This window comes from Nyctibius grandis, chromosome 3, assembly GCF_013368605.1.
Source record: "Nyctibius grandis isolate bNycGra1 chromosome 3, bNycGra1.pri, whole genome shotgun sequence".
Lineage (NCBI taxonomy): Eukaryota > Metazoa > Chordata > Aves > Nyctibiiformes > Nyctibiidae > Nyctibius > Nyctibius grandis.
The window spans coordinates 42,921,604-42,936,049 of NC_090660.1; the positions used below are offsets into that span (position 1 = coordinate 42,921,604).

At 40.7% G+C, this 14,446-nt stretch overlaps 1 protein-coding gene across 1 annotated transcript in view; it reads right to left on the reverse strand.

Annotated features, from left to right (window-relative positions):
• The window catches only part of LOC137661472 (dynein axonemal heavy chain 5-like), a 186,717-nt gene that overhangs the window by 28,156 nt on the left and 144,115 nt on the right, over window positions 1-14,446 (reverse strand). Inside the window, exons 69-72 of the mRNA XM_068397024.1 lie at window positions 13,048-13,315; window positions 8,096-8,217; window positions 6,514-6,861; window positions 411-599 (exon numbers count right to left, since the gene is read on the reverse strand). Of these exons, the coding sequence (XP_068253125.1) occupies window positions 411-599; window positions 6,514-6,861; window positions 8,096-8,217; window positions 13,048-13,315 (927 nt within the window). The remainder of the gene's footprint in view (window positions 1-410; window positions 600-6,513; window positions 6,862-8,095; window positions 8,218-13,047; window positions 13,316-14,446) is intronic.

Below are 14,446 nucleotides of genomic sequence, written 5' to 3' on the forward strand. Positions count from 1 at the left end.
CAAAAAATCTGGAGCATCAAAAGGTCGGTGATAAAATCCATTATTCATAATGGTGATATCATAATAAGAATAGGTAAATTGAAAGCTGTAACCACTATAAGATCACTGATCCTTCAGAAAGAGGCACCGGTGTCCTTCTCTAAGCTACTAAGGAGGGCAAGAACTTTCTAAAGTCTCTAATGGCTCTTCTGAGTTAAGGTGACTAATTAAGAAGACTGGCATTTGAAATATATGTTTCCAATGTAGCAATATGTTAGATAATAACCCAAAACAGATTTATAAAACACTACGCATAATTTTAAGCGCTTTTTAAAACACTTGCCAGTTAAATTTAAGAAGCACAATAAAACTCATAAAACACATACATACACACATACATAAAACATCTGTATCTATAAAGCAGCATATACCTCATGAGGGTTATAATCTGGAGGTAACTTCTCTAGCATCTCATCAGCAAGACGCTGCACCACTGCTTCTCGGGTTTCCCCTTCTCCAGTGCTGCTGTCTTTGGGCTGGGTGCTCACTATTGTGCTTAATGTCTCATTAGCCAGGTTAGTCTGGTAAGTTATATCTGCATTAGGGTGAAGACCAAATACCTACATGTAAAAGGGAAAAAAATAGAAAAAAAAATTGTGATTTTCCTTCTAAAATGGTATCAATGAAAGAATGCATGAATATGGATAAACAGGGATGAAAATTCTCAGCTCTATAAAACAATAGATATGAATAGGTTAGTTAAAGTAAACCCATTTAACTGGCCAAGGACCAAGCTCAAATTACGCAAAAACATTAACATAGGCTGCATATACAATAGCGTTTTCATTCATATAAGTGGGGGGTTTTTAACTGATCTGATTATCTTCACATAGCGGGCTTTGGATCGTGCTGTGGAGTGCTATCGGGGGGTACAAACTGATTCCTTTTCACTGGTTCAGACCAAAACTTGTTGGAAACATCTCATATGTGGACACTGACCCCTCACCACTAGCTCTACAGATCTATTGCTGTGGTACCAGCTCAAGTAGATGCCCCTAATAATCAGACCAGTTACCATTTCTAACACATTTTGTTTTACTCAGTCTCTTACAATTATAAGGCATGCATCACAGTGAATAAAACACTGTCCATATTCGAAGTACCTAAAGATTTTATGACTGGTGATATATTTAGGATACTTTATGGTTTAGCTATTTTTGGTTTAAGTCTCCCACTCCTTACTTCCCCTTCTTCTGAAACTGAATTATTTTATTTAAAATACAGCTAGCACAGAATTACTTCAAAGATGCCCTTTGTTTGAATAATAGCTTTCTCAGAAACGTTCACTGAAATATCAGTAAGACTATAATTGTCAGGTTGACAATTGAAACTCCTCCAGGAGGAATTGCACTGTGACTTATTTCACAAGTCCTCATTTAATTATAGCTATTAACTACCTCTTACAAACTTTGAACCACTGATCCAACAGTGAGGAAGGCTTGCCCTCAAACTGAGCACCAAAGCCAAGCAATCTTCCGTTTCTCATTTTTCATGTTTTCATATTTTACATTAGAATTGGTATATTACAAGAAGTCACTTCTAGTAACCAATATTTACATACTCTGAGGACAGAATAAAAAGGGCTATATGTAATATTGTTATGCTTGCAAATCTAGAAACTCAGAGACAAGGGATATAAGTGGCTGCATTTGTGTCAAAGCCAGCAAAGCTATACTGATTTACATCAGTTGTGGATCTGATCCTTACAACAGCACAAAGAACATAGTACAGACCTAATACCATGTCTGAGAGAAGGTGTGACTATGACGAGCATGGAATTATGTTCCGAGTAGGATTTAACACGTTTTACACATAGTGGTTTACTCAACCTGAATATTTAGAGCTGTAAAAAGTGAAAATATCAATGCACTTTACTACACTCATGTTCTATATGGACTGAAATACACATTTAAAGATACACTCTTTTCTGCTTTTGCTCTTGCACAATAAGGGTTTGTTTGGTTTTGCTCTAGCAGATTTTGTGGCAATGCTATAGCCCAAGTTAGAAGCATGAAAAATATCTGCTATTGTGAATGTAAATTGTAGTGCTAGTCCAAGGGCTGACTTCAAAATTGGTGTAATATTGCCAAAGACAGGGATGTTATATGGGAGACAACTCTGGTCCTATGTTTTCGTGAAAGTGATGTATAAAGGAATAAGAACAAAGAAACCAGAGTAGTAAAGCAGCGGGTGGATCAGTGTCCTGGATGTCCTGTATATTAATCAAGGAGACAAATCTCTCATTCTTTTTGATCCAAAATCTCTGGGAATTTTTATTAAAAAGAGGATGTTGGATTCTGTCTTTCAAGGTTTTTTCCAGCCTGATAAATCCTCAAAACCAGTTGCTAAAGCTCTATACCCCTCTGAAATCAAAGTAATTTTCAAAGGGATTGCTGAGTTCAATAGACCTCTTCAGAAGTCAGTGTTTATTCTGATCAGAGGTTGAAATTTCATCAAAAGAGCAAGGATACAGCAATCAGACTTATTCAGTCTGTCTTTCTTAACCAAAAATGGAAAGGTGAGGAAACAAAGAAACACTGTTTTGACTAGCACAATATCCTTTGTGGAACAAAGACAACCAGGAGATTACAAGGTTAAAGGTTTCCATGAACAATTTTGACAGATTTTGGAATGACAGAAGAAAGTCGTAGCTTTTTTCCTAACCTGTGAAACTGTGAAGGAGAAAAAGATGTTTGCACTGCTGGACTTGATCCTATTACATAAAAGTCAAAGGTAAAATTCCCCTACATCAAACCATACACACATATTTTTTACAGGCATTAAAATACATTAAAAATACATTGCAGCATTGTGAGATAGGTCCCCAAGTGCTTAGAAAAGCAGATCCATGAAAGTAGCACCTGAAATCTGGTAGAGTCAAGGTTCATACATTGATAGGAACCGCTTCATGAGCTAGGCTCAGATGGATCCCACTGGTACACCATCATGACTGCATTTACCCTCACTTGGAAAAGGTGTATTGTTGCCAGTACCAATACCCTTGCATTCTGCTTTTTAATGCCTTCAGAGATCCAAAACTTTTGAAGTTTCTTTCATGACTTTGGAATCACAGAATCACAGAATGGTTAGGGTTGGAAGGGGCCTCTGGAGATCATCTAGTCCAACCCCCTGCCATAGCAGGTTCACCTAGACCACATTGCACATGGTCGTGTCCAGGCAGGTTTTGAATATCTCCAGAGAAGGAGACTCCACAACCTCCCTGGGCAGCCTGTTCCAGTGCTCTGTCACCCTCAAAGTAAAGAAGCTTTTCCTCATATTGAGATGGAACTTCCCATGTTTCAGTTTGTGTCCATTGCCCCTTGTCCTGTCACTGGGCACCACTGAGAGGAGTCCGGCCCCATCCTCTTGACACCCACCCTTTAGGTATTTGTAAGCATGGATAAGATCCCCCCTCAGTCTTCTCTTCTCCAGACTAAACAGACACAGCTCCCTCAGTCTCTCCTCATAAGAGAGATGCCCCAGTCCTCTGATCATCTTTGTAGCCCTCTGCTGGACTCTCTCCAGTAGTTCCTCGTCTTTCTTGAACTGGGGAGCCCAGAACTGCACAGATGTGGCCTCACTAGGGCAGAGTAGAGGGGGAGGATAGCCTCCCTCGACCTGCTGGCCACACTCTTCCTGCTGCACCCCAGGATACCATTTGCCTTCTTGGCCACAAGCACACACTGCTGGCTCACAGTGAACTTGTCCACCAGAACTCCCAGGTCCTTCTCTGCAGAGCAATCTTCTCACCCAGCACATTATCAGTAGCAGAAAACCATTTTTTTCTGTTCAGTCCTGTCTATTTAATTTTAATAGAACTTGCTTCCAAAGGCATTTATCAACTTAATAGCAATGAGACAGAAATCTAGAGCATTCACTTTTGTTTCAATTTTAACTAACTTCATTACATGTGCCTGTACTAGAGGGAGCAGAAAGTTGCAGTCCTGCAACTAATGTGACCACTGCAGTATACACACACAGGGTCATGTAAAAGTGGTTGCAACCAGGAGCTACCCTACACCCTACCCCATCAATTCATGGCAACATTCAGATCTTCCTGTTGTCAACATGGAATAATCTCCCAATCACAACTTCCAAATGAGACCACATGGCTTTTTTGTTTTCATTTTTTCTCTGTTCACGTGTCTGCTCAATCCCATACAGAATTGCAAAATCACAAAATAGTTTAGTTTGGAAGGGACCTCTGAGGGTCATCTAATCCAAAACACCTGCTCAAGCAGGGTCAGCTAGAGCAGGCTGTCTAGCAGAGTATCCAGTTGGGATTTTAATATATACGAAGATAGAGACTCCACAACTTCTCCAGGCAACCTCTTCCAGTGCTTGACCACCTTCACTGTAGGAAGTGTTTTCTTATTGTCAGGTGGAATTTCCTGTTGTTTGATTTATGCCCATTGCCTCTTGTCCTTTCACTGGATACCGTCGAAAAGACTTTGGCTCTATCTTTACACCCTCCCAACAGATATTTATACACATTGATAAGATCCCGCCTGAGCCTCCTCTTCTCCAAGCTAAAGAGTCCCAGCTCTCTCAGCCTTTCCTCATATGACAGATGCTCCAGTCCCTTAATCATCTTCATGGCCCTGCTCTGGACTCACTCCTGTAATTCCATATCTTTCTTATACTGGGGAGCCCAGAATGGACACAGTACTTCAGATATAGTCTCATCAGTGCTCAGCAGAGAGGAAGGATAACCTCCCTCAACCTGCTGGATCACCTCCCTCTTCCTAATGCAGCCCAGGATACTGTTGGCCTCTTTGCCATGAGGGTGCATTGCTGGTTCATGGTCAGCTAGTTGTGCACCAGGACAACCAATGCAGAAATTTGCATTTTCCCTTATCAAATTTCATGAGATTCTGCTCTGCCCAGTTCTTCAGCCTGTGCAGATCCCTCTGGATAGCAGCACAACCATCTGGTCTATCAGCCACTCCTTCCAGTTTTGTACCTCCTGTGAACTTGTTGAAGGTGCACTCTGTCCCATCATCCAGGTCATTAACAAAGATGTTAAACAGTATTGGCCCCAGTATTGATCCCTGGCATACAGCACTAGTGACCTGTCTCCAACTGGACTTTGTACCACTGATCGCAACCCTCTGGGGCCGGTTATTTAGCCAGTTTTCAAACCACCTCACAGCACACTTATCTAGCCCATACTTTGTCAGCTTGTCTATGAAGATGTTATGGGAGGTCGTGTCAAAGGCCTTGCTAAAGCTGAGGTAAAAAACATCCACTGCTCTCTGCTCATCCATCAAGCTGATCACCTCATTGTAGAACACCAGCAGGTTAGTTAAGCATAATTTCTCCTTCACAAATCCATGCTGGCTACTCTCAGTCACCTGCTTGTCCTTCATATGTTTGGAAACACTTTGCAAGAGGATTTTCTCCAGTTTGTTTAAATGCTCCCTAACCTGGTCCTCTTCCACCAGGGGTAAGTTCCTTGCTCTTGACTTTTCGTCTTAGGGGCCTGGGATTCCTGGAGGCCAGTTTTACTGGTAAAGACTAAGGCAAAGAAGGCATTGAGCCTTTTCGATATCACTTCTTACTAGTTCTCCTGCCCCATTCAGCAATGGACCCACATTTTCCCTAGTCGTCTTTTTGCTGTTTACGTACTTGTAAAATGTTTTCTTGCTGCCCTTCACATTCCTTGACAGATTCAACTCCACTTTAGCCTTGCTTTCCTAACCCTATCCCTGCAAGATTGGACAGTAGCTTTATACTCTTGTTGGGTCACCTGCCCCTGCTTCCAGCTCTTGTACACTTCCTTTTTATGTCTGATTTCAATTAGGAGCTTCTTGTTCATCCATCCTCCTGCTGCCTTTGATTTCTTACTTCTTAGGATGGATCTTTCTTGAGTTGGGGGAGGTGATCCCTGAATACAAACCAGTTCTCCGGGATCCCTCTTCTCTATGGGCCATATCCCATGGTATTCTTCCAAGAAACCTCTGAAGGGGTTGAAGTCTGCTCTCCCGAAATCCAGGGCTGTGGTCCTGCTTTTTGCCCTGCTCCCTCCTTTTAGGATCCTGAACTCCACCACTGGTCACTACAGTCAAGGCCCCCTCCAGATTTCACATCCCTGACCAGTTTTAACTTGCGTATAAGTATCAGGTCCAGCCAAGTGCCTTTCTTTGTTGGGTCCTCAGTTACATGTGCCAGGAAGTTGTCATTAATGCCTCAAGAAATCTCCTAGACTGCTTGAACCCTGCTGTATCACCCTTCCAGCAGATAATTAGGGTTCTTAAATTCCTCCATGACGACCAGAGCCTGTGAATATGAGACTTTTTCCAATAGCTTGAAGAAGGCCTCATCTACCTCTTCCTGGTCAGCAGATCTACACTAGATACCCACTATAATGGTCTGCCTGCTAATCTTGACCTATACATTCATGGCTCTGGAAAATATACCTGGTTAAATTATTTATCTAATAAAAACTCCTTTTAATATATTGAAGTATTTTACCTCAGGTGTATCAATAACTGGCAACTGCTCTATGTACTGGAGATAGTCTTCAACTGTTTTCCCTTTTGGAATAACATAATCTTTGTAGAAACAAAATTTTTCACTAAACATATGCTCTCCAAACCACACTCTTGCATATGTATTCAGCAGTGCTTTGTCAAGGTCATCAGTTACACGGCCACCATACTGTACTTCTCCAAGCATGTAGCGAACACAGCTCCAGTTCACTCCACGTTTAATGTCCATATCATCCAAATGATTCTGAACAAATTGCACGCTGGCTGCGTAGTCTGCCTGATTAAATTCATAAGGAATATTCCAGCCCAATGGACCAAACTTTCGTCTTTCCTGTAAATAGATAGAGTTAAAGGTAAAAGGCTGATTGATAGTAATTGTGAAGTAAACATTAAGTGCAGAAGAATACATGAAATATGCTAAGAATGCAGTAGTCCATCTGGGGCTGTATTTCGCCAACTTTAAAAAAATTATTCTTTTCTTAACACATGCAAGGCCAAATGTTTGATTAATTATCTAGTAGTTAAATATATCTTCATCTATCATCATCAGTAGAGAGATACGAATAAAGAATAGGAAATTAATATTTTCACAACAAAAAAATCCTCCTTTTTAAGTGCAGAGAATCTGTGAGTCTAGAACTATACTTTTTGAATTTCAAAAATGAAGCTACAGTTTTAGGAAAGGATGTCCAAACTCATCAGCCATGGTCATTGTCTATGGTCCTCCTATAGACTAGGTATATTCGTACCACTGATGTTTCTGCATATTGCAGATGCAAGTAGCAAAAGCTGCTTCTTACTGCATCATTTACAGGTGCAGCTGACCGTATATAGTTTTTAGGGCAATATCTGGTATTTAAGCATTCTTAGTTTCCACCAAGGAAGAAGTGATGGGCCAAAGAAAAGCATACCACAGGCTTCCATTGGACCACAGTGTACCATTGCATGGATGCCACAGAGTTAAATTAACTCTGCACCAAATATAAACTAAAGATACTGCAAAATCTATGAATAGAATGATGAAAAGTTTTGGTTAATCCATAAAGCACTTCCTTTAATGGAACTCCTGAAAGGCAAGACCCAAAATAATCTTCAACCTTCATTTCCTCTTATAGGTTTCAGTGCAGGAAGGATTTATATTCACCGTCTTAGCCCTTCTCATTGTGAAAGCAGCAGTTTTAAGACTATGGTTTTTCAACCCAAGCTGTAAATTACTTTAATGTGCTTTTGTGATTTAAAATATTAGTAAAAAAACAGTTAGTTGAAAGACAGATCACACATCTATGCCCAAAGACTTTAACAGAAGAGTACATTAATTGATCATGGTTGACCGTCCTATTTTCCTCTGAAATACCATCCCTGTTGGAGGTACAAGATCAACATTAGCAGAGTTCTAAGTTCTAAAACAGTTGCAGTAATAAAGGTGTGTTGTTTTTTTCTTATTTTATTTGTATTAATTTACTAACATGGGATTTCCATTTAAACATGTTTTTCATTTAATAACATCATGCATTAATAAATGAAACATGGCTTTATGACAGAAGAAAAGAAATATATTTTTAAACCTGAACAGTTGTGTGAAGAAATGCTACAGCATATAGCAATGGTTTCCACTGTGGCATGTTGCTCACTTCCAAGTGATCCTGAGTAACAGCTGAGTATGTTCGTTTTAAGCCAGCTTTCACACCTAGAAAATAAGTACAAAAATGTAATATATGAGCAAAAAAATGTATGGAACCCTAAGTCCAGCTTCTGTTATGCAAAATTCTCTATTCCAATTTACAGTACCATCTTATTTATAGCTTCATATAATCTCTTTGAATAAATTATCTGTTCAGCTGGCCATAGCAGAAAAACTTCAATTACTTTTTGTTTCAGGTAGATGACACACCAAATTAAGTTCAGGAGTCTGGAAGGAATTACAATTAAGTAATCATGTTCTAAATGTTACCAATAAAAAGTGAAATGTAAACATAACTATTCAGCAACTATATGGCAATCAAAAAGACACCTAACATCATATGAAATATAGCACTGAATATCCAAGAGTTTATGTTTCAGTATTTACATATAAAATGAGATTTTAGTTCTACCGAAGACAATTTTATTTAGATTTCATTCCTATAACAATCTCAAAATTCTGTATACAGCTTCTCAAACTGGCATATGGGCACCAAGCTGATGAGACGAGAACCTAAATTCATAGTGGAAATACTAATACTTGGGGAGGCTAGTTTGAGCACTGACATTTCATATCCCAGGAATAGCTTTAGGCAGATAATACTGATACAATCTCAGCTTCCATGGAACACGTAAGCCCCACTACTTCCAGATGCTCTCAGGCAGTGCTACTGAAGCATCGTCTGACTTTGGCAGACAATACCGAGCATGAGTTACTGACACCAGGTCCCTCTTATGGTATCTTCCACCTAATCAGCTTAAAGCAAGTCTAAAAAGACAGATTTCAAGTGCAGTTAATAAACTGTCCAAGCCATCATACTTCCTATGTCACAATAAAAGCCCTTTTGCATCTTTTCTACTTCACAAAGATCCTGTAGAACAATATTCAATCAAATAGCTTTTCAAAATATTATAAGGGTATTATAAGAGAGTTCCAAAATCAAGACAAAGTAATCAAAGTGCCTTATCACATTGTGCGACCAATGTGGCAGGACAGTATCAGAAAACTAAAACTGTTTCTATTTAATCCTGACTTAAATTGTTACACCAGGCATATTTCTATTACTAAATGCAAGTTGTAAATTGGCTATAACCTGATTTATAAAATAGCCTCTTGGAGCTATAGGGTGTTATCATTTGAATGATAAGGAGGAGTCACAGTACAATAAAAAGATGCTGAGCACTGAATTAAAAAGGGGGGAGGAGAAGAGAAAGCAGTAAGAAATTTTTAACAGCAGACTGACTAACTGCTCTTGAGAGTGGAGTATATACACTGAAACTGGATGTCTTTCACAAGATCAGACATTTTGTAGACGTCTTACTAATGTTCAAAGGAAAATGAATACTGAAATAAGAGATTTAAATGACTGAGGCATTAAATACGACCTTGGATAAAAATTCTCAGCTCTTACTGACTTCATTAACTGAAATCAGTGGCAACACATATATATAAATGAAGGGCAAGTTAATGCATTACACAGTTAGTTAAAGATGAGGGAATTAAAAGACAAAATAAGTGTCAGGCTTGAGAATTTCTTTCTGCCATAGTCCAAAACACAAAGTAACCTTCCCTCGTCATACATAATGAGTAGATAGAAGGCAGGGTAGTAACTTGCTTCTATGAACATATAAAGGATGTCTGCAAGAAGCAGCATAGTTTGGGTAAGAGAGAGACATTCAACAGCAGGAGAGCAACAGGTTAGAGACTACTTAGAAAAGTTGGATGTTTTCATATCACACAGAATAACACCAAATAGTTGAGACTGGAAGGGACCTCTGGAGGTCACCTTGCGCAACACGTCTTCTCAAAGCAGGGTCAACTAGAGCTGGTTGCTCAATGCCTTGTCCATGTGGGCTTTGGGGAAGGAGTCTACAAACTCAGTGAACAAGCTGCTTCAGTATTTGACCACCGTCACAGTGGGTTAAGTTTTTCTGATGCTGAAGTGGAATTTCCTGGATTTCCATTTGTGTCCATCACCTCTCTTTCTGTCACTTAGCACCACTGAGAAAAGTCTTGCTGTTTTCTTTACTCACTCCCATCACATATTTATATGCATTGATAAGATACCCCTTCTCTCCTCAAGGTTAAACAATCACAGCTCTCTCGGCCTCTCCTCATATGTCATGCTCTCCAATCCCTTCAGCATCTTTGTGGCCTCTCACTGGACTCGCTCTGTCCATGTTTTCCTTGCACTGGGGAGGTCAGACCTGGACACACCCCTCCAAATGTGCTTTCATCATGGCTGAATAAAGAATCACCTCTCTCAACCCACTGGAAATGATCTTCCTAATGTAGCTGAGTGTGTTGCAGGCCATATTTGCTCCAAGGGCATATTGCTGGCTCATGTTCCACTTGATTTCCATCAGGAACCCCAGGTCCTTTTCTGCAAAGCTGCTTTACAGCTGGTCAGCCCAATCATGTATGGATGCATGAGGTTCTTTCTCCCCAGGGGGAGTACTTTGCATTTCCGTATGTTGAAGTTCAGCAGACTCCTGTCAGACCATTTCTCCAGCCTGTGAATCTCCCACTGAACAACAACATGACCTGCTGGTGTAACAGCCTGTTCTTCCCACTTTCTATCAACTATAAACTTGCTGAGGGTGTCCTATCATTCAGGTCATTAGTGAAATTTTAACCACTGCTGGCCTCAGTATTGACCCCTGGGGTACATCACGGGTGACTGCTCTTCAGCTGGATTTGTGCAGCTGACCGCAACACTTTGAGCCTGGGAGTTCACACAATTTTCAGTCCACCTCACTGCCCACTTCTGTAATGCCTACTTCATCAGTATGTCTATAAGGATGTATAGGGGGGGTTTTGTCAAAAGCCTTCTTCAAGTCAAGATAAACAACACCCTATGCTCTCCTCTCATCCAGTAAACCAATCATCTTATTGTAGAAGGGTAGCAGGTTGATTACTAGGCTCAAAGAGTAATAAGTAATCAATGGCTTAAGATATCCTAGCAGCCAGAAAAAAAAGCAAAGTACACCAGGGACAGATACTGTTCAATATCTTTATCAGTGGTTTGGATAAGGAGACAAAAGGCAACCCCAACAAATTTGCAGACAATAATAAATTAGAGAGTGTGGCTGACATACTAAATGGCAGAGCATCAGTCCAGAGGGATCTAGAGAGAGATGAAGACTTGGCCAACAAAACCTGCATTAAGTTCAACAAGGAGAAGTGCAAAGTTCTGCACCTGTAGCACAATAACCCCATGCATTTGTACAAGCTGCGATCTGCTAGTTGAAATCTTCTGGTAAGCACCTCAGGGTTATTGCAGATGCCAGGTTGACTATAAGCCAAAATTGCACTCTTCTTGCAACTAAGGCAACCCAGATAGTGGACTACCTTAGAAGAAGCACAGCCAGCAGACTGAAGGAAATTCTTATCACTTTCCACTTAGCATTGATCAGGCTTCCCCTCAGATATATTGTCCACATTTGGCACACAAGGGAGGGGTGGAGAAACTGGTTGGAGCAATAAAGGTGGTCAGATACTGAGAGTACATGATGTATGAGAAGGCTGAGTTTGTTTAGTCTGTTGAAGAGGAGGCTGTGGTATGCAAAAACCAGCATAAACTGTGAATACTGAAAGGCAGCACATAGTTGTGGGCACATATGAGGGATGGTGGCTGTCCAAAACTGAAATTTTGAACTCTAGAGGACAAACCTGCTACTTGCTAGCTGCGAATGGTACAGGCTGCAAAAAGTGAAACAACATGAATCCTCCAATTAATACAGAAACATGATTCAGAACTGCCAATTAGGATGCTGGTCACACTGTGCTGCACATAGACCACTTAGGTTAGGAAAACTGAGGGCTTAGATGCACAGAGGCAAATCCCAGGGGGATGCCCTGGGACCAAGGCCCATAATGTCCAAGACTGGTAGCTGCAAGTAGCTGCACAGCATGAAACCAACATGACTTTCTGCCTATCCTTCCTGGACCAGCAGCAATCTCTCCAACAGCAAGGGAAGTCAAGACGAACTGAATGCAAGACTGGAGGCTGGAAGCATGAGAGACTAAGTATGTAAAACAAGCAAGTACATAAAAGACCTAATCTCATAAGTTCTTAAGTAAACCCCAGTATTTAGATCCACTACGGGTTGTTATTAACTGTCTTGCCTGTGACAGAGGCTGAAGGGTGATTCAGTAGCAGCTCACAAATACTTGAAGGACAATTACAAAGATGCTGGGGTCAGTCTCCTGTCAGCAGTGCCAGATGACATAACAAGACGCAACAGCCACAGCTACATACTGCAGCTTGGAAGGTTGAGTTTGGGTGTTCAGAAGAGTCCTTCCTTTTCCTTACTCAGTAGAGCACAGGATCGGTCCCCCTCTGCATCCTTGGGTGGGGTCAATAGGACAGAAAGAAAAGAGTGATGGAGTGTACTAAGCTTAAGAAAGGACCACTGACCTGGCATTCTCCATAGGTTCTACACAAACAAAATCACTGTCAATTTCTGTTACAAAACCAAACAAAATCCATTTTCTTCCCAAAAGAGTCAAGCTTTACACATCGCGAGACTGACTTACACAGTGCTGTATTTAGCTAATGAAACAACTGAGAATAAAAACTAAAACTGATTGCCCAGGGAAGGTGTGGATGCCCCCTCCCTGGCAGTGTTCAAGGCCAGGTTGGATGGGGCTTTGAGCAACCTGGTCTAGTGAAAGGTGTCCCTGCCCATGGGAGGGGGGTTGGAACTAGATGATCTTTAAGGTCCCTTCCAACCCAAACCATTTTGTGATTCTATGACTGCACAGAGTATAGTGATACAGAGAGGGGGGAAAACAGCAAGCCCCAAAACTCAAAAAACCCCCATGGTTTCCTACCTTGAGGGGGTTCATTAGTAAATTTGATAGAGAACTGTAAAAGATTAATAGGAAACTCTGGGTGAGCCTCTGTAGTGATCCAGGTCCTGAAACCTTCATTCATAGATTCTGTTGTTGCGATGGTGTCTGTTAATTCATTAAGAAACTCCAAGCCAAGGTGGCAGTTCTGTAGAAGGAGCCATCCTCCATCTTGCATGCACTGATTTAATAGGCGCCTTGCATGGACTTCCTGGCCCTGACCCATTGAAATGGCACGACATGGAATGTTCTGGAAGTAAAAAAGAAAATTTATTTTATATATAGTTCTTTAGAATGATTATACACATGATGTATTACTTCTGTAGGTTCATGTATAGTGACATTGTGCCACAAAGAAAACTGCTAATATCAATGGAGACTGATTATATTAAAACAAAGTAAACAAAAAAGCAAAACCATCCAAGTTGCTCTTATCTTCCACCTGCTGAAAGAAAACTACACCCACTGAACATAATCTTTTTTTGCAGGTCTGACAAAGTCAATGGGATAAGACAACTGAAACATTTTCTCTTTCTTTTCCCCACTTTCCCAAATAAAGCAGAACATACACACAGCAACACAGCTGCCTGACTATTCTTTTTCCTATGATGTGGACTATCTTGAGATGGACAGTTATTAAGGCTCCACATAATAATTAATGCACAGAGTAAAGCCAACGATTTTGATGTCTTTTTGCTGCCTGAACATATTTATTTCATTTAACAGAGAACTGTCAAGGAAGCAGGCAGGACAGAAAGATGGGTTCACATTAAGTCATTCCTTAGCAAATATCCTGTATTGTTAATCAGCAGCTGTAGAGTCACTGATTCAGAGGATTCTAGTTTGGTGATCTGCTAGCTCTAGCTAGCAATCAGTTTTCTAGCTGTCAGTTTTCTGGATTCAGAAAAGACAAAGCTCATAAATGCAAACACAAGAATTCTGAAAATTTATGAAGTCTTTCCTCCAGGAGCCATGGGATAAGAAAGCCAGTTGTTCAGAAAAACAGAAGATGATACAAGCTCTCACAAGGGGATCTGAAAAAGACAAGCTCACTAGGTTAAGATCAGGACCATACAAGTCTGTAAGTAAGGTGCAGGCAGACGCCCTCTTGGTTACTGTTCTTACTATCCTTAGTAGTCCCCTGGCTTAGGTTGGCTGCCTGACTCCTACCAGGGAAAACCAGAATTCTCAAACCCAGCTGAGCACATTATTCTATATACATGTTGAGGGCAAGGGAATTGGTGAAAAGACTTAGTTTCATGGACAGTTGCATGTTCAAGACCTACAGCTGAGTAACCCTCATGCCGTGAGTGATGAGCTGCATAAATCTGGGCCTGTCCTCAGCTGGCTGAGAGCCACGAAGGTTAATCTCAAGTTTTCC